The 21,285-nt window shown below is 43.8% G+C and overlaps 1 protein-coding gene across 5 annotated transcripts in view; it reads right to left on the bottom strand.

Moving 5' to 3' along the window:
• The window catches only part of FLT3 (fms related receptor tyrosine kinase 3), a 179,473-nt gene extending 161,369 nt beyond the window's left edge, over window positions 1-18,104 (bottom strand). For all 5 annotated transcript variants that reach the window (XR_012241492.1, XM_073613376.1, XM_073613372.1 and 2 more), the window contains exon 1: window positions 17,882-18,104. Coding sequence is in view for 3 of the 5 variants with exons in the window: in XM_073613372.1 (XP_073469473.1) it covers window positions 17,882-17,933 (52 nt within the window). In the remaining 2 variants the exon portion in view is untranslated. The remainder of the gene's footprint in view (window positions 1-17,881) is intronic.
• Window positions 18,105-21,285: the final 3,181 nt, after the last annotated feature.

Below are 21,285 nucleotides of genomic sequence, written 5' to 3'. Positions count from 1 at the left end.
ATCTACATCTAATCTTCCGCTACTGACCATTTCAACATGTGTTAAAGAGGTTGTTCGCTGTGGGAAAAAAAATTAATGTCAGTAGCTACAAATCCTGTAGCTGATGACTTTTAATAAATGGACATTTACCTGTCCAGGGATCAAGTGCTGTCCTCACCCGGGCTTGTACTTGACTAGCCTTGGGGTCCCCGGCACCGGCATCATAATTGTGGGCAGCGGGCTGTGCTGCTTGCGGCTTCACAGGCGGTTGCCTACTGCTCATACGTGAGCCGTGCTGTGCTTTATGAATGGCCCCGCTGTCTTTTGGGATCTGAGACGTGTCCCTGGAGAGTGCGGGGAGGGAGGGGGAGAATTTCCACTCGGATTGGCTAGGCCAATGTTTTTCAACTCCAGTCCTCAAGTACCCCCAACAGGTCATGTTTTCAAGCTCTCCATTATTTTGCACAGGTGATTTGATCAGTTTCTCTGCCTTAGCAATTACCACAGTCGTTTTATCTGAGGGAAATCCTGAAAACATCACCTGTTGGGGGTACTCGAGGACAGGAGTTGAGAAACATTGGCCTTGGTGATTCGAGCAGTAGTGGGAACAGATACGTGTCAAAACTACCCCCCCCCCCCCCTTAAAAAAAATGACATACCAAATGTGGACTTAAAGCCAAACTTCCGCTTTTGGGTGGAGTTCTGCTTTAAAGTGTATGTACCTTTGGAAAAAGAGTAGGAAAGGGTTTGAACTCATCATAATTTTTTTGCTGTCTGTTTCCTGTTGGGGGGATTTTACTTCACCTCTTATCCTGGAGAGACAAAAAGAGAGGAAATCTCCCCAAGGTGAAGGGAATTTCCATCCTATACAGTTGTCATTAGAACTTTTATCACCAATCATTGATTAACCCTCACCACTTGCTCTGGTAACAACTTTAATAATTTGGGTCTAACTGACTTTATATACTACACCATGATATTCCTTACTACTCTCTTTGGGTCATTTTCTTAATATTATATGAGAGAGATACCTGAAGGGCCTGGGTTGTTGAACCCTTTATGGTACTACAAGATCATCTGGATCCAATTTTTGGTTTGAGAATTAGAAGTTGGAAATATCTGAAGGCTGGCTTTGTATTGATAGTTGGTGAGTGTACATTTTATACACACAGTTGGTGGAGCACTATAAGAAGAAGGAAATTATGAGCAGTGGACATCTTTCATCACTGTGATTGGAGTCTTTCAAGAAGATCTGGTTTGCACTGATGGGACTTTTATAAGATTTTGTATTTTTAGGTTCATGGATTAATGATTATGCCACCCAATAATTATACAGTAGCACCTTACTTTTGTTATTATATTGTGTTAAAAGTGGGTTTACCACTTAAAGGGGAAGCTGCACTTTTATCATTTATTTATATGTTTATTTGTCAATTTATTGCGAAATAAGGATTTTGATGGCACCACACTTATCATTTTTCATGTATGGTACAGATAATTAAAGCCTAGCTTACATGGTTCAAATTTCAGCCGATTCCCACTATTTTTTCAATCAACCTTTGTGGAAGGAGCCAGGTGGAAAATGAATTGCTGAACAGTGACTGCATCCAAAAGCTGTAGTCACTGACTTTTCAGGTATTCTGACAGTATAGCCGTAGGGAGGTACACATTAGACTCCTCTTGTTCAGCCCACAGGCTGAAGAAGCGGAATATAGACGTGTACGGTTAGCCTAAATTTGGTCATACATTATTAATATTATACAGGAGGAATCAGAGGGCCTTGCTAATTAGAGCTTACAATCTAAAAGGGAGGGTCAAGTGATACAAGGTAATAACTGTGGGGGATGAGCTGATGGAGAAAATTGTTAGATCAGTTATTAGGTGGGGCAGGGTGCATTACATGGGGGTATATATACATATTTATACATACATAGGCTGAATCTGATTCCCCCATCCATGCTAACAGCACGAATGGACAAATCCATTCTGCCCGCTGTCAGAATACCTGAACAGTGCCTGAATTTGACTGAAAGCAGGCATCTATTTGGCCAACAATTTTCCAACAGTCCCCTTCGAGAAAAAGTAGATTGAATTTTCCAACAGTCCCCTTCGAGAAAAAGTAGATTGAAAAATCAGTGAATGGGAAATGAACAATTTTGCAAGCATATAGACCAGGGATAGGCAACCTTTTGAGCACAGCGTGCCAAAAAATGGTTTCAAAGAAATTGAGTGTGCCGATTTTATAACAAAAAAATGTCAACTTCACACTCTCAATCACGAAAAGGATTTTTTATAAAGTAAATGCTGTAAACTATTTTAATAGTGAGAAATTAACATCCTGCACTCTCACACCTCAGATCAGCCCCAATTCCTGCAACTCCACACCTCAGATGAGCCCCAATACATGCACCTTCACACCTCATATCACTGTTCCCCCTGCAAATCTGTTTCACCACTGTACCCCCCTGTTCATCTGCCCCATCACTGTAACCCCCTGCTCATCTGCCCCACCACTGGACCACCCTGCTCATTTGCCCCACCAATGTACCCCCTTTCTCATCTGCCCCACCAATGTACCTCCTGCACATCTGCCCCACCAATGTACCCCCTGCACATCTGCCCCAGCACTGTAATTCCCTGCACATCTGCCCCACCACTGTAACCTCCTGCTCATCTGCCCCACCACTGTAACTCCCCTGCTTATCTGCCCCATCAATGTACCCCCTTTTCTCATCTACCCCACCACTGTACCTCCCTGCACATCTGCTCCACCGCCCTATCTCCATGCTCTTCTGTCTCACTACTGAATCACCTTCTCATCTGTCCTAACACTGAACCCATCTGCTCATCTGCCCCACCACTGTAACCAGCTTTCTCATCTGCTCCACCAATGTACCTCCTGCACATCTGCCTCACCTCTGTACCCCCTGCTCTTCTGCCCCATCTCTATTCCCCCTGCTCCCCTGTCCCACCACTGTAACCCCCTGCTCATCTGTCCCACCAATACAACTCCTTTCACATCTGCCCCACTGTTCTACCCCCTGCTTTTCTGTCCCACCACTGAACCCCTCTCATCTGCCCCAACACTAAACACCCCTGCTCACCTGGCCCAACACTGAACCCCCCTGCTCACCTGGCCCAACAATGAACCCCGCTGCTCATCTGTTCCAACACTGAACCCCCCTGCTCTTCTGTCCCACTGCTGAAATCCCTTCTCATCTATTCCACCACTGTACCTCCCTGCACATCTGCCCCACCACTGTACCCTCTTCTCATCTATGATATTTGTGATATGCAGAGTGGTGAAAGAAAGCAGAGATGAGACACATCTACCTGTCCTGGCACACTCATCCTGCTGATCCACCTCTCGCATCCAGCCCATGTGCTTGTATGTGATGTCACATACAAGCATCTGGAATGGATGTGCAATGATGAGCTCAGGTCAGGGGCATTTTCTGAAAGCAGTGGGCCTGTGTGCAGGATCATAAGTTGGGCCCCCACAGCTGCAAAAGTGCTGTGCTCTGCGTGGCAACAAAAGTTGGGTGTGATTTTCATTGCGCTGAATATGGCTGTGGCTTAAAGGGACACAGAGTGCAGGGGTTTAGTAGTAAGTTACGCAAAGGTTCAGGAATCATTTCAACAAAGTTCCCAGAAGCGCAACAGTAATTCCACAAACTGTCACCTGATTGTGGTTTTCTCAATCACAGTGAAATCCCTTCTTTCTGAGATTGGTAGGGGCAACCAAGCGAGTCATCTTCCTCCAGATGGTGGGCGGGGCTAGCAGGACTGTGATTGGCTTCAGCAGTGGCCAATGACAGTTCTCCTCCTCCTGGAAACAGGGACCGCCCACCCCCAGCAGAACAGATCTCTTCCCCATCGCAAAAGCTGACAATCGCAGCCACAGAAAAGTTACATAACCAAACAATGTTTCCCATCTTTTACAATGTGTGGAGGCACAGTGCCTCCCCCTCAGTGCAGATGCGGCGTGGGGGAAACTCTGAAATTGGAATGCATTAGTGTCTCACTGACACTTCCTTGCACTGCTCTGCTGATGGGGAGGGAGTTGAGTGCCAGCAAAAAAGGCTTCTTGTGCCGCTTGCGGCACCAGTGTCGGGGGTTGCCTACAACTGATATAGATTTTTGAAAATGTTTAGGCAAGTGGTTACATACAATAGGTTAAATTGTTTCCTAAAACGCTGGATCCTCAACTAAGTCTGCATACAATTCATTTTGACAGTAATCAAGATGACTTCAACAGATTTCTTTTTTAGGCTAAATTTGTTTTTTGATGCATTAGCTTTCTGTTTTCATAAAATGTTACAAATCTGCATGCATCATTTTCCCGACATGTCACAGCCGAAGGAAAACAGAAAATTGTTTCATACTTACTGTAATTTTATTTTCCTGGTGCCTATCCAAGGCAGCATACCTGTGACAAGCTCCGCCTTGGCTCCTCCATCAGGACCAGTGAATATTATAAAAGAAATGGATTAATGCACTCCCAGAATTCTACGTAATATAGCATACCGAGGGTGGGATTGTATGCTGCCATGAATAGGCACCAGGAAAAGAAAATAACAGTAAGTATGAAACAATTTTCTGTTTTCATGGTGCCTCCATGGCAGCATACCTGTGCCAAATAACTAGCTGAAATGGGTGGGATGATGCATAGTAAAAGATTTATTTGAAAAATAATTTAAAATAGGCAAATGCCGGCCTGATAGCCTGTCTGCCAGTTTCTACAGATGAGAAAGATGCCGGGTCTACTCTGTAATATCTCGTAAACGCATGTTGGGATGACCATGATGCTACCTTTTAGATCTTTTTGATAGATATGTCTGCTCTGGCTGTCCAAGAAGCAGAAAACAGCATACAGCCCAACTGAAGAGGGGTTCCAGTCCCCTATCCCTGTACACCTTCTTAACCAACTTGATTATCCATGAAACCATTGTACAAGAGCAGGGATCTGCAAACTATGGCTCCCTAGCTGCCACAGAACCTCATGTCCTATGAGGTATTGTAAAGCTCTGATATTCACAGACACGACTAGGCATGATGGATACTGCAGTTCTGGAATGGCTGGAGGGCCCCAGATGATGCTTTTTTGCCCCTGACCTTTTTTTTTTGTTTTTGGAGTATTACAAATAGGTTATATGAAAGTCTGAAGGGAGTTGTGGCTTGAAGATAGTGTCTTAGTACCGAAGTAATATTGTCTTCGCGAAGAAGGTCAAGATTGGATCTGAAAAGATTGGCAGGGCCCAAGGCTCGGAGAGTAGAGGAAGAGGTGATTCAGGGATGAATCCATGTACCGTTCTAAGTTCCACTCTATCCAAGTACAAAAAATAATATTATTGTCTTCTGATCCCAGAGCCTGAAGTTCTGATACTCCCCAGCCCGATGCCATCGCCACAAAGAAAAATAGTTTCCAAGTGACATTCCCCAAGGATGCTGAATCAGATGGGGCAAAAGGGACAAGGGCTCCAGAGTGATAGAGGGATCCCAAGTGGGAAAGATTTGTTTTAATGGGTGGGCTTATCTTCTTGACTGTCATGAAGAATTTGACTATTAAAGGATCTTCGGCCCATCACTTGTCACAGCAGAGATTGGCACCAGCTGTACCTTTTAAGTTGCTTAATCTTAAATCAATGTCTGCTTGCAAGAAGTCAAGGAGTTGGGAGGAAGAGGGTACATCAGGATTGAAATTTTGCCATTCACGAGAGATCTAAACTTATTCCAAACCTTGTCACACGTATTGTTCATTGAAGGCTCCTGTACTTTGAGCAGAGTTGAAACAACTCTGGAGGAACATCCTAATGATTAAAGCCTCTGTTTTAACATTCTAATGTGAAGGTTCACTCTGTGAGGATTCTGATGGGTGTGATGCCTCGAGCCAGAAGGAAGGGTATCAGAGGAATATTTACTGGAGGCTGGACACTAAGAAATATTGCCCTAGGGGATCATGGGTCTCCCTGCAAATATGGCAGGACTGTTATTACCATTTATTGTTGATATTGCAAGTCTCGAGAGAATTTGAGGTAGGAGGCCGGAGGAGGCCTAAATTAGATTGCATGCCCAAGGATTTGATTGGGCATCTATTGCTTCAGCCCAAGGGTGAGGTAGATGTGTAATAAACCTCTGCAGCTTGGTATTGCTTGCTGTAACAAAAGGATGCAGTTCAGGAAAGGTCCACTGGCCCACAATCCAACTGAATAACTTCGGTTGTAGGGACCATTTGTTGGGATCCAGGAATCCTTGGGATAGGTGATCGGCATCTGTGTTTAAGTGGGCTGGAAGATAGACTACGCTTAGGTCCTTCAGATTCCCCTCTGGAACCCAAATGAAGATGGGTTCCACTTCCCTTAGTAAGGAACTGTTGTTGGTTCTGCCTTGGTGATGTATGTATGATATTGCAGCTCTATTGTCTATTTGAATCAGAACTGATTTGTGCTTGATCTGAGAGAGCAAATGCTGTCAATGCGAGATAAGCCTCCTGTATTTCCAGGATATTTGCAATGATGTCTGCCGCATTAAACGCCCATCTCTCTTGAACCAACATCTGGTTGCAATGTGCCTCCTAGCCTATTGCATTGGCGTCTGTAGTAACTGTGTTCCAGAAGACATGCCTTAATGGATGTGGCTTTACAGGCATCCCCCTCTTTGTCCACTAGTGCAGACCCCCTGTGCATCAAACTTGTTTAGTATATCGACTGGGATAGATGGTTTGCTCCATTGCTTCAGGAATTCTAGCTAAAAGGTGCCTGAGGTATCCATGTGTTCATGGGACCATCTGGGTACAAAAAGACAAAAATCCCTATTAAGTTGAGTTAGTTTGAGGCTGTTATGTAGGACCATGTCCTCACTCTCCTTACTTTCTGAATGATCGCCCACACTTCTCTGAGATGGCAGGGACACCGTCCCTTTTGAGGTGTTGAATAAGGCGCCTAAACTGGAGAAAAGATAACTCGTTTGATGATTTACCATGCAACTGTATCTTGAAAGTGTAGGCCACGGCATCCACCTTTTACACTAGCTGGGCTGGATCTTTTGATAAGAGGATATCGTCCGGTTAGTGATAAGAACTGGAGACCCATAAAGAAGGGATCTCATAAAGAAGCTTGGATAGTGATCTCAGCACTCGCGAGGGCTCTTAGGGAAGAGCAGGTTCCGAAGGGGAGACTCTGGAATTGTAGATGGGCCTGGTCAACCGAAAATATCAGATAATAAAGCAATTGCTGACTTCTAGGCATTTACTCGCCATATGGTAAGCTCCTTTAAGTTGGGGTCTATTCATCTGTCTAAAGGACCCTCAAATGAGGCTGAATTATCGATTGGTGAGGTGAAATTCTTTGTTATACGAACCACTGCCGCGTCTACCTCTGGCAGACCATCTGGCATTGCAGAATCTTGTTCCGACCATGAATGAAGTTTTCCTAGGCAATTGAGAGGAAAAAAACATTATTTATTTTTTCCTTTCCTCTTCAACAATGTCTCTGATATCATCCATTAGAGTAAGCCTATGTTTCCACTCTTGTGACCTGAAAGTCGCACAATTTTTGCCATGATTTTGACGTGACTTGAAACAATGTCTGTGTATTCTTGAGGTCTATGGACCTCAAGTCGCATCAAAGTGGGACCAAAGTAGTGCAGGGACTACTCTGAAGTTGCTGTGACTTGAAATTGCACAGATAAACAATACTCATTGGAATCATGGGGTACGACTTGTCATGCGACTTTGCAGTCCCAAGTGGCATGACAAGTCGCACTAGTGAAAACCGAGCCGAAAGACTGAAAACTGCTTCTTCAGAAATGGGAAGTACATCTATTGACTACTTAGATGTAGTGTCAGATTTCTCCCAGCCAATAGCTGGCTTTACAGCCTGGATATAGGGCTGAACTAAGAAAAGGTTGAAGTCTGAGGGCCGAGCTCTTCTGAGGTATCCTCAGATGGCCCCCCATCATCCAGATGTCTAGAAGGGACACTTGCTACGTGGTGAGAGGATTCTCTCAAGGATGAGCCAGAAAGAGTTAACTTCTCTGGAAGAGATTGAGCCAATTGCTGCAATGGAACTGCTGTTGCTCATTCCGCTATGTATCCCCTGCCCATCTTTTGAGTAGGACAGCTTACCCGTTAATCCTCTGACTCTCTGTCTGCTGCATACTCTAAAACAGCTTTTGGAGACCTACTGGCTGGTAATGGGATGACCCCGCATGCTCAGCATTTAGGGATTTGAGAGTTGGTGAATGTGAAGAACTATGTATTTTCACGGATGAACCCTTGCCGCTTGCATGGTATTCTGATCTGGATGGAGTGCCCTAGCTGGGGCCTTCATAGGCTTGTTTATGTCACCTTGATGTCCGCTTGGACTTCTCCTGGCGTACAAGGCTGAAATACATAAACGTACCATAAGTGCTCTCATTTTTTTTTTTTTTTATTTAACTCGCCTGGACGACGGTCCCTACCTTAAATGTTGGAGAGGGTCTTGTTCGGGTGGCATACTGCTTATTTTAGGCAACAGAAAGAAAAAGCAGCTAGAGAAAGATAAAGGACTTAGCGACTGGTATTTCAGCTGGAGCAAGGAAACAGTATTCCTGAGTAAAGGAAAAGAAAGAAATTACATTTACCATTGGCAAAAAACAGGGTCCCCTCCAGGAGCTCCCCGCATAGGCAACCTCCGCAGATGACAACAGGCTGCAATGCTGAAAGCCCCCAGTAATAAATAATAGAGAGGGAGAGGGACATCTGTGGAAGATACAACCCTCTATAAATGATTTTGACAAACAAGGACAAAAAATGTAAAATTCCCCCCTATTCAAGATGGCCACCACAACCTCAGGCCAGGCTGCGCATGTGCGGCCGGCGGCACTAGGACCTATGCGGCCCGTTTGACTCAGCCCGGCCTACTGAGCTAGCTCCTGACATCCACGCCTGCGCAGAGCAGGCAGGAAGACGCTGAGGGACTTGGAGAAGCCGGTGCGAGGTGCATGCCGCCCACTATAGTAATCAGGAATGAAGGTACAATATCACAAGAAGGGGAAGGTGGTGGGGGAGGAAGAAAGTAAAAAAGAGAGAGAGGAATGCAAAGAAAGGAAATCGGGAGAGAATGGATGACAGAAGGGAGAAATGGAAGGCTACAGCCTCGTACACACGATCGGATTTTCGGCAGGGAATTGTTTGATGACAGACTGTTTGCCTAAAATCCGACTGTTAGTACGCTCCATCAGACAATTGTTGTCCAACTTTCGTCCAACAAATGTTGGTTAGCAGGCTTATAAATTTTCGACGGACAATAGTCTGTTGTCAGATTTTCGTATTATTTGTACACAAGTCCGTCACACAAAAGTCCAAAGTACAAACATGCATGCTCAGAATCAATGCTCACCAAACACAATATTAGCAGAAGGTGCCCAAAGGGTGGCACTCAAGAGCTGAAATTCCACGTAGTACGTCACTACTTTCATGTTTATAGGCCGACAGTTGTGTAGTGTTTGTATGCAAGACAAGTTCACGGCACATGCCCTTCGGACAAAAGTCTGACACTTTGTCTGCCGAAAGTCTGATCGTGTGTACGAGGCTTAAGGCTAAGTAAAAATAAATATAGCTGCTTTCTCTGCTGCAGGCTTGAGCAAATGCCAGTATACAAATGCAGATAGGAGCTCTTAGTTAAGAGACAACTGCTGTCCCAAAAGACCCACAGAAGGGACTCCCTATCTTATCAGCGCATTTAGCTGCCCAAGAATAGGGACTGCACCTGGGAGAGGCTTGAACACAGCTGTAAGCTGCCGACTGCAGAGGTAAGGGACGTTCAACCACCATTCACTGACCATGAGGTATGAGGAAAAAAAGAATGAGCATGGAGAATGCTGGTAGTGCACTAATCCTTTTCTTTTATAATATTCACTGGTCCTGAGGGAGGAGCCAAGGCAGAGCTTGTTACAGGTATGCTGCCATGGAGGCACCAGGAAAAATATTTTCTCAAGAAAGGTCGATCTTTTTTTTTTTTAGGCTGAGATGGTGCTGTTAGTCTGCTGTAGGCAGTTGCAAGCACTTCCTTAAGCTACCCATAGATAAATCGCCATTCAGCCGGTCTAATGATGACTTCTGTTGAATGGGAATGTTGCAAAAAAAAAATCTCAATTAGCCAACTGAAGCCAATTGGCTGCAGCTCCTGAGCAGAGGAAATCTGTTGTCAGAATATGATACATCAGAGAGAATTCCTCCATCCACCTTGCTTGTGAGGATGGAGTAATTTCTTCATTTTTTTTTTTTAATCACCCCGCTGGCTGGGTAGCCTCCCTGGCGGTATGATTATGTCAGATTTTTGCGTCTCAAAGCAGTACAATTATTTTGCATAGAAATTTGGCATTTTATATTGTAGGCCTGTAATTCTTAGCAATAACACACTTAAATCTGTCCACCAAGAGTCTAGTAGATATCCCGGGTATGATGAAGTTTGAAACACAAAATCATAAATTATAATATAATAAATATAAATAATTATAAAAAATAATAATATAATAATAAAAAAATGAATTTCCCCATGATTCACTATTGCTCAATTCTGCAAGTGTTTTAATTTACTATCGCTGTTTTCTAGCTGGTCTAAAACCACTTTTGACGTAAAGGGACATTTTTTGGTTGCTATGGACAATCTCCAGTTTCCAGGCAGAAAGAACAGTATAATATAAAACTGCATGCAGGGTATTGGACAAAGCACTGGGGACAAAAGGGATGTGAAATAATTTCATACAGTAATGTAATCTGTAAGATTACAATGTACTGTATGTGTTATGATTTTTCACTTTTTTGAATTTGCCGCCAAGTTCCATCCCCGTGCGTTGCGACGCTCACAGGGAACGGAGCCCGGCACAGAGAGGCTTCGGGCAGAGGACGGAGCCCACGGACACAGTGGGGGGACATCGCAGGATCCTGGGGACAAGGTAAGAACACTGCACCAAGATCCTGCAATGCAATCCCGAGTGTAGCTCGGGGTTACCGCTAATGATGCTGAAATTTAACCCCGAGCCACACTCGGGAAAACCACCAGGGAGGTTAAAAAAAAAACAACTATTTGTCAGTGGCAAGCCTTAAGCCCCGTACACATGAACGGACTTTCCGACAGAAAATGTTCAATGACAGGCTGTTGTCGGAAAATCCGACCGTGTGTATGCTCCATCGGACAATTGTTGTCGGACTTTCCGCCAACAAATGTTGGCTAGCATGTTTTCAAATTTTCTGCCAACAAATGTGTGTTATCGGATTTTTCGATCGTGTGTATACAACTCCGTTTGGACAAAAGTCCAAAGTACAAACACGCATACTCGGAAGCAGAAGCGGTCGGTCTTGTAAACTAGCGTTTGTAATGGAGAATTAACATTCGTGATGTGGCAAATTATGAAATCTCGAAATGCAGCGCACATTCTCTTCTTCTTTAATGGGATAATAATGAAGCTGCTTTGCTGGTGATACTGATGGAGTTGTTATCGCAAACGAATTTTCAAAGGGTTTTTTTTTCTAGTGATATCAAGAATAATATTATTTTTTTTTTTGTTTTTTTTATTTGTGCAAGTTACCACAACACCATTATCTCCTAGTTTTTAAGATCAAAGATACAACTATGTTGGTGTCCCTTGTCAATTTTACATTGTATTTTTTAAAATGTAACTGCCTACTCCCAAACTTGGAAGTAAAACACATAGCCAAGTATTATTCTCCACAATTTTTTTATTGTGCATTAAAAAAAAAAAAAAAATTAGACATGCTATCTGCCAATAAAACTTAACCAAAAAGTGCATTCTGTGCTTCCAAAAATATACCAAATCAAATCATTATTCCACCCAAAAAATAATGTCAAAGCAATAACTCCAAGGCCAATAATAAATAACACGTTATCTCCTCCGATTCCACAAGATGTCTGGTTGACGAACTGAAGAGCACGAAATCAAAAGAGCTAAATGAAAAATGCGAAAAGAAAAGCGCGAATCAACACTCACCAAACCTCTACTAACACAAAATTAGCAGAAGGAGCCCAAAGGGTGGCGCTAAAGAGCTGAAAAACCACATAGTATGTCTAGTATATCACTATATTCAGAATTGTTGCCCAACATTTGTGTGACCATGTGTATGCAAGACAAGTTTGAGCCAACACCCTTCGGACAAAATGCCATGGTTTTGTTGGCGGAAAGTCCAATCGTGTGTACGAGGCATAAGTCTGCTTTCCCCCAGTGATAAGACAGCAACAATACTTAGCATACATGCACATAAAATTAAGAAAATATATCCAATGGTAATTACATTTTAAGCTTACTATTCTGGTAAAGGTGTCTGCTTGGGATCATAGGTGTGCACAGCCTATTGCATTAGGGTGTGCACCCCAAAGCTCAAAAATACATGCACAGTAGAGCACTGGATGGTGTCAGTAGAGCAGTGCATGGTGTCAGTAGGGATGAGATTGGTGTCAGAAGTTTTTTTGTTTTATCTTTAATTATTTTTTTATAATATATATTTTTTAAACAATTTATTTACAATTTATTAGGAGCCCCATGTGCATGTGTATATATACTGATGTTGTCAGTAGAGCAGTGGATGGTGTCAGTAGTTTTAATTTCTATTATTTTATTTTTTATTATTTTTTACAATTTTATTTTTTTATTCATTTATTTTTTTACATTTTTTTAGGAGAAAAAAAAACAAAACATTTTTTATTTGATGAAATATCATGGGTCTAAACAGGGGGAATATGAGCCACACAGGGTGATTAGGGTGTGCCCTGGCACACCCTGTGTGCACGTCTATGCTTGGGATATAGACAAGCATGCTTAAAAGATAATTCTGTATTGATTCACTACCTAATATCTGAGCATATAAAACACAATATCAACAATAAACTCATTTAGGGCTTGTTCAAACATGCAGCTGGGGGGGGGGCAGTAAAAGCAGGTGGTTGAGTTGAGGTTTTACCACCCCCAACCACCCATCTAAATGAGGGCATGCAGCCGCTTTAGGATCAGTGCCATGTGCCATGGCGGCTACTGAGTGGAGATAGTAGATCTCTTGGGAAGCACATGATAGCCCTTTCAGTGCTAGAAGATTGAGGCATTGCTACAATCGCCCTGCTCTACATGCAGTTATGGCAAGGTAAGTCAGCATTTTCAAAGTTAAAACATGCGGCAAAGAGGTGACATGTCGCCTCCTCACTGCCTGTCAAACAACTTCTTGAAAAGCAATCTACTGCGGATTGCTTTTCAAAGGGGCAGCAAAGGCTGCTACATGTGAGGATTACCTGTTAGAGAAAGAAACGTATTCTATTGATATCAACAAGAGGAAATTTTACTTAAAAAATAGATAGGACTAGCTGAAATTTAACGCTGGGTTCACACTGCCCTATGGAGCGGCTTACAGCAGGGGTCCGGTGCGTCCCTGTTCACTGTTTTGGGAGCGAATTCAGCCCGAATACTTGGCTAAATTCGGCTTGAAACGGACCAGAAGACACACAGGACTCCTGTGCAATTCGCACCGGAGCCGCTCAGGAGATGTGTGAACCGGCTCCATAGAGATCCGGTCACAATCTCCTGACATGCAAATTGGATGCAACCCAGCCTCATTGTTACACTATATTGTATTATCTCTAGTTTAAGAGCAACACTTTCCAAACTATGGTCTGTTGTGATACTCGAGGAGTTATCAAATGATCTCCTTCCCAGAATACATACAGTGAGGGATAAAAGTTTTTGATCCCCTGCTGATTTTGTACGTTTGCCCACTGACAAAGAAATGATCAGTCTATAATTTTAATGGTAGGTTTAGTTTAACTGGGAGAGACAGAATAACAACAAAATTATCCAGAAAAACACATTTCAAAAAAGTTATAAATTGATTTTCATTTTAATGAGTGAAATAAGTATTTGATCCCCTATCAATCAGCAATATTTCTGGCTCCCAGGTGTCTTATATACAAGCAGGGCCATTTTTACCGCAAATGGGGCACCTGCCCTGGGCCCTGTCATACAGCTGCTCCCTGAGCCCGCAAATTGTTTTCCCGGTGTAGCTGAGCAGCCGATTCCAGGGGTGGACTGACCATTTGAACACTGTTTGCGGCCAGCAGGGGGCCCCATAAGAGGCTCTTGGTTTCTTTATTGGGTTGCCATGCCATCCGGTGGAATAGCGAGCCAGCCGTTCCTTCCCACCTACCTCACCACCACTACCAGCCTAGACTTGCTCCCGCGGTCCCTGCCTGCGTGCGTATGGCAGTCTTGTGACCAACGGTGGGCCAGAGTCTTCAGATGGTACACATGGACAGGACTAGCAGGGAGAAGGCTGCTGGACTCGCATTACAGGTGGCTGTCTGATGGGTGCGGGAAGATGGCGGCCTGCAGGTGAGACGTGTGCTGTTGTTGCTGTTCAGAGAGGGAAAGCCGCACCCCGGAGGAGCTGGTGAGTGTCACCCAACCCCCATCACACTCTGTGTACACCCAGCCTGCATCCGCCACCACCCATCATATGCCTGTATTGTTTACAGTCACACTCAGAGCTCTGTCACCCTCCCATCAGCAGCAGTCTCTGTCTTATCACTGCTTGTTTTTCCCTCTCCCTGGGTTGCTCCTACTACAGGGGCCCGTGTGGCCCTCCTGTCCTATCAGTGTAGCTGAGCGATCTCCCCTCCCACCGCTGCACGGGCCACTGCAGTCTCTAAATGGCTGTGCTATGACAACGGAGAAGTGCAGTTGAGGGATCTCTGTGTACTCACAATCCGCTTGCCACCCCCCGCCTCCTTCTGTCAGTAGCCGACTCTGTCTAATTGCTGCTTGTTCTTCCCCCTCCCTCTGTCTAAGCAGAACAAGCAGCCAATCAGAAGAGACTCGAGAGGCATGATGGGACATGTAGTACCAAAGAATGAACTATTTACTGAAGTCTATAGTGCCCGAATATACCTTGCTTTTAAAGGAGGGAGCAAGATTTGCCCGGGCAAAAATTTACCAGGACAGTGCAGTGTGTTCCGGGGAGTTAGTGAGAGCGAGAGGATCAGATCCCTCCCAGAGAGAGACTGATCTGCTGAAAAACAAGCAAGCAAGTACCATCTGGGGGAGACTGCAAGAGCGAGAGGACCGTGTTGCTGAGCCACTGCCAGGCTATAAACCTTGCTTCGCTGCCTACTGTAGTCATCACGGGCAACCCCAGAATCCTGATTGAAGGGATCACTGCTGCTGTGTCGCTGGATATGGTAAGAGTGCTTTGCAGGCTACTTGCTACCACCACTAGAGACTGAGCCATTAGTAGCTACCTAACCATCTACCTTATAGCTGTGGTACCAGTAGCAGAGCTCCCAGGATCGCAAAGGTAGCACTTGCGACCGGGCCCTGGCATTTCGTCCAGATGGCAGGGAAGGGGCCCGCTGACAAATATGCCAGGGACAGCTCCCCCCCCCATCCTAGCAGTGATCAGGTGGCTCCCACTGGAGTACTGATCATCTCGGAGGCAGAGCCTGCTGCAAGGCTCATAGTGATTGGGCGGGATTCAGGGAGGGTTGCAGGAAAAAAATTTGCTTGATTTCCCCATCAACACAGTCAATGTTGATGGGGGAATACCTCCTGCAGAGCCATTCTTTTCTTCCGGGTGGGGGGGGGGGGAGAGCACTAGCAACAATCACATGTAAAATCCTGCAGGCTGGAAATCCCTAAGTTGATAAATCAACTTGGGCACTTTCAGCCTGCCCATACATGGTTCGAATCTTGGCCGGTGCCTGTTGAACCTGCTGAGATTCGAACCGTCTATGGCCAGCTTTAGTCAGGCCGCAGAGCGGACTGGACAGAGGTATGTGCCATGGCGGCTACTGAGTGGAGATAGTAGATCTCTTGGGAAGCACATGCTAGCCCTTTCAGTGCTAGAAGATCCCTGCTGGAAATATCATGCATTTCCACTAGGGTTCTGCTAGCAAAGAAATGGTTAATCATACACTTCCAACACAGATCTGAAAGGGTTAATCATGCACTTCCAACTGGGATCTCATCTGCCAGCAATGAAAGGGTTAATTGTGTCCAGTTGAGTTACAGTGATGTGCTGTAACCTCTAGCAACCAATCAGTGAGCTGTAATGATGTGCTGTGACCTCTAGCAACCAATCAATGAGCTGTAATGATGTGCTGTAACCTCTACCAACCAATCAGTTAGCAGCAATGATGTGCAGTACCATCTAGCAACCAATCAGTGAGCGGTAAGGATGTGCAGTAACTTCTAGCAACCACTCAGCAACAGAAATGATGTGCTGTAACCTCTAGCAACCAGTCAGTTAGCGGTAATCATATACTGCATCCTCTGGCAATTACTCTCAATCGCTGCCTGATCTTTTGTAGTAAACTGATTTTGAGTCTAGCTGCTCTCAGAGTAGGTGGAGAGTGAAATTGTATGATGGGGGCTGGCGGGGGCCAGGGGGGGCCCCAATAAAATGTTTGCCCAGGGTCCAATCAGTATTAAAGACAGCCCTGTATACAGGTAATGAGCTGAGATTAGGAGCACTCCCTTAAAGGGAGTGCTCCTAATCTCAGCTTGTTACCTGTATAAAATACACCTGACCACAGAAGCAATCAATCAGATTTTAATCTCTCCACCATGGCCAAGAACAAAGAGCTGTCCAACAGTGTCAGTGACAAAATTGTAGACCTACACAAGGCTGGAATGGGCTACAAGACCATCTTCAAGCAGCTTGGTTAGAGGGTAACAACAGTTGGTGCGATTATTCACAAATGGAAGAAACAGAAAATAACTGTCAATTGCCCTTGAACTGGGGCTCCATGCTAGAGCTCACCTTGTGGCGTTTCAATGATCATGAGAATGGTGAGGAATCAGCCCAGAACTACACGGGAGAATCTTGTCAATGATCTCAAGGCAGCTGGGACCATAGTCACCAAGAAAACAATTGGTAACACACTACGCCGTGAAGGACTGAAATTCTACAGTGTCCGCAAGGTCCCCTTGTTCAAGAAAGCACATGTACAGGCCCGTCTGAAGTTTGGTAATGATTCAAAGGAGAACTGGGTGAAACGAATGTGGTCAGATGAGACTGAAATCAAGCTCTTTGTCATCAACTCAACTTGCTATGTTTAGAGGAGGAGGTATGCTGCCTTTGACCCCAAGAACACCATCACCACTGTCAAACATGGAGGGTAAAACATTATGCTTTGGGGGTGTTTTTCTGCTAAGGGGATAGGACAACTTCACCGCATCAAAGGGACGATGGACGGGGCCGTGCACCGTCAAATCTTGGGTGAGAGCCTCCTTCCCTCAGCCAAGGCATTGAAAATGGGTCGTGGATGGGTATTCCAGCATGACAATGACCCAAAAAACACAGCCAAGGCAACAAAGTAGTGGCTGAAGAAGAAGCACATTAAGGTCCTGGAGTTGTCCAGGCAGTCTCCATACCTTAATCCCATAGAAAATATGTGGAGGGAGCTGAAGGTTCAAGCTACCAAACGTCAGCCTCAAAACCTTAATGACTTGGAGAGGATCTACAAAGAGGATTGGGACAAAATCCCTCCTGAGATGTGTGCCAACCTGGTGGCTAACTACAAGAAACGTCTGACCCCTCTGGGCTTGCCAACAAGGGTTTTGCCACCAAGTATAAAGTCAAATCAATTTATAACTTTTCTGAAACGCATTTTTCTGGATATTTTTGTTGTTGTTCTGTCTCTCACTGTTAACATAAACCTACCATTAAAATTATAGACTGATCGTTTCTTTGTCAGTGGGCAAACATACAAAATCAGCAGGGGATCAAATACTTTTTTCCCTCACTGTACAACGCACTTCACCGTATGACATCGGTTTCACATTGTACAGTATATAGCATACCAACCACTGGTGAGCCCAACACTTCTATGAAAACTATGCAAAATAAATAGACCTTTCTTACCTTGCAGCCAGGGGCTTGGCGTAGAAGCGTATGAGCCCCTGAGTTCTTGCATAATGCTCTCTCCTTCATAGGCAATGCTAAAGTTGCAGCCTTTGTCACTTTGTTCTCTATTAGTAAATATAGCAGCTGCACACCTAGAGCCACCCCCTTTAGAAACCACAAAACTTCTCCATTTTCAAAACCTGCATGAGTTTTGAAAGATACCCGCCTCATATCATATGTGTGCTTCATTTTTGTTCAGAAATACATTTACATATATCACTAACCTCAAGGGTCACCAGCTTTTATTAGCTTGAGAGCCACATTTAAATATACCAAGTGGTGGTGAGCCACACCATTTGTGAAAGGGGAAAACTGTAGTAATATTGAGTAATCATTTTAAACATTTTACTATAATTATGTAAGGATGTGTGCTGGTGTGAAGCCAATGCTCTAGTTACTATGTCTGTTCCCACTCATTTCCAAGGGATAGTATTGCATTTTGTAGATGTGATCCTTTAAATTTGTTGACAGAAAATGGCCTCGATTTTTATTTTGACAAACTACATATTGATTTTTTTTATTATATTTTATTGAAAAAAAATCAGATTAGTGCAGAGTCCATTAGTAGGAACATACAGGAAATTATTAGTTAATCTTCTATATTTCCGAAGAGATAATAGCTTGGGTTACGCATAAACCAAGGACAAACATGGTAACTTCATACCAATTGTAGATTCACTTAGACCCCATACACACTATTAGATTTTCTGCAGATTTTTTGTCTTCAGATTTACCAAAACCATATAATATGAGGTCAAACCTTAAGAGTTTCAATTTGTATGCAATCAGGCAGGCCCTCACACTACATGGTTTTAGTAAATCTGAAGACAAAAATCTGCAGAAAATCTAATAGTGTGTATGGGGCTTTAGAGTATGGTGATTAAAGAGGAACTTTACCCATAACAGTTTGATAAAAAAATAATGTTCTTTAGCAAAGAATATATACTCCACAATGATAATTATACTACCAAAATTATTGTATGCTGTAAATTGCCTCCAGCATTGCTCCTGTTTCTTCTTGCCGGAGGCTGACATTTTGCTGAAGCCCAGAGCCCCTGAACAGCAGCAAATCATAAAGTGAAACTAAACCCATCGATTTAACGATTTAAAAAAACAGTTACATTTGTAGAACACCAAGATTGCTAACTGTTACGTTTGCTTGTGTCCTCAACCAAACTATCAAACTAATAAATGGCTGGTGTTAAAAATTATCACATGTGCAGCACCATGGCAGTTGCAGATCAAACAGAAGCAGCTTCCTTGGCTGTAAAGGATAGAAGGGTTTAATTACGCTTTAAGGCTATCAGCAGATTGGCCTCTAAAAATTCGGAAGTGCTTAAAAATGGAGAGCATTTGAGCATGTGCAGAGCAGGGTGAGACAGTCTCCTACTGAGTTTTAAACAGTATAGACACTTATTTTTAATGTTTTACATAGCTATACTTGCAAAACGGCCAGTCTGACATGATCTATCAGGACTTAATTTTCTGACTAAAGTTCCACTTTAATGTTTTTTGACAAAAGAACATACTGTACATTCCACATTAATTGTTATGCTACCAAAATTAGTGTGTGCTGTAAATTGCCTCCAGCATTGCTCCTGTTTCTTTTTGCTAGAAGCCGCCATTTTGTTGAAGTCCAGAGCAGTCACTTCCTTATTGGAAACTCTCCCCCTCTCCTTGGTCTCAAAAACCATGTCACCTTCTTCAATTAAAATATGTACATTTCCAGCCTTGATTGTATTTCTTGGCTCGGACAGAGAGGAAGGCTGACAGAAGCTTTACAGTGCTAAAGTTTACAGGCTACCCATGAAGGAGAAAGGAGAGAATATCAGGGAGATAAGATAAGACAATGTCCTTGTCAGTTTAAGTCTTTTGTGTCTTCCTGGCACTGGCAGTAAAGTTTGCCCTGTCATCTGTCCTGCTTTTCTTTTTTCCCTCCCCAATCCATGTTCCCTCAGCACAGTCTGTCATTCCTGTTGCTTTCTTCTGCCTTTAGCAACTGTAAATCTTAAAGATGTCAACTGATCAGCCTCTGATTGTAGGCACAGTGTCGGTCATAGAGAGCAAGTGCCGAGCAGAGCGGGACCCTGCATTAATGTATTTTAAACAGGATAGGCACGTGTTTTACATACTGTACCTATATCTGCAAAAGAGGCTATCCTGAAGTGATCTATCAGGACTGAATTTTCTGACTAAAGTTCCACTTTAAGCATATTCTCATGTACTCTTTTAAAGTATTACTAAACCCAGGACCCTGCATTCACTATATCTGGTCTCCCACAATACACAGAACATGGAAATGCAATAATTTTAGTAAATATAAACTGCTAAATGCCTTCTCTCATCAGCAGTATATAGCAGTCTTGTGACTTCTATCAGTGTCTGGTTAAAGCTTGTAGGAGGAGTTTTCATTCTACTCTGACTGTCCTATGAGGCTGCAGGGCCCCTGACCCCCTGTCTGGACAGTGCTGATTGGCCCGGTGCTGATCACATGTACCCTCCCAAGAAAAAAAACTCTCTAACAACACACACCAAACTAAGCATGTGCAGAGTGACTCCAAGACTTTGTTCTATCAGTTGATGGATTGGGGACAGTGGAAGAAGAGTAGGATCAGAGAAGACAGGAGAAAACAGCCTTTTTACACAATATAGAGGGTTAACCTCTTAGGCTCCACAGTGAGTATAACAAGCATGCTTTACTGCATATACAGACTGATTTTACTGTTGTGGGTTTGGTAACACTTTAAGTACACAGTTAAATTATATTGTGGTGACAAGATATCCTCGTGTTCCACTAACTCAGTGGTTCTCAACCTTGCTAGTGCTGTGACCCCTTGATAAAATTTCCCAAGTTGTGGGGACCCCAACAGTAAAATTATTTTCGTAGCGTGGGTGGTCAGCACCCAAGGCAAGACAAGTAATTTGCGCCCCTAATGGACATTCAGCGCTCCCTGAGTTCCTTCCACTCGTACAGTATTGAAACCCCTTATGGTACATTTTAGGACGTGCCACTCTTTCTCTTTGTTTCCCTTTCTTTCTCCATCCTAATTTCTTAATTTTTTTCCCCATTCCTCTCTCTAGCCGTCTTTTCTCGTATTCTTTCTCTCCCTTTTTCTTTGTTCCTCCCACTCTTTTCCTCTCCCTTCCATGTATTCTCTATTTTTATTCCTTCTCTTACTCCTTGGTGGGGAGTGGGGGGAATGGGATGAGTGGCAGTGCTGGTGGGTAGTTGGGATAAGTGGTAGTGCTGGTGGGGAGTTATGATCAGCCAACTTAGGTGCTCTTGATCAAGGTCATCTGCTGATCTGAGAACTGTAGTGGGCACTTTTAATGGCAACCATAATCACAGGTTACTCACTGTG

The sequence above is a fragment of the Aquarana catesbeiana genome, linkage group LG02 (assembly GCF_042186555.1).
Source record: "Aquarana catesbeiana isolate 2022-GZ linkage group LG02, ASM4218655v1, whole genome shotgun sequence".
Taxonomy (NCBI): Eukaryota; Metazoa; Chordata; class Amphibia; order Anura; family Ranidae; genus Aquarana; species Aquarana catesbeiana.
Note: the sequence above shows the minus strand (reverse complement) of the source record. Positions and strands in the feature narration are given on the sequence as shown.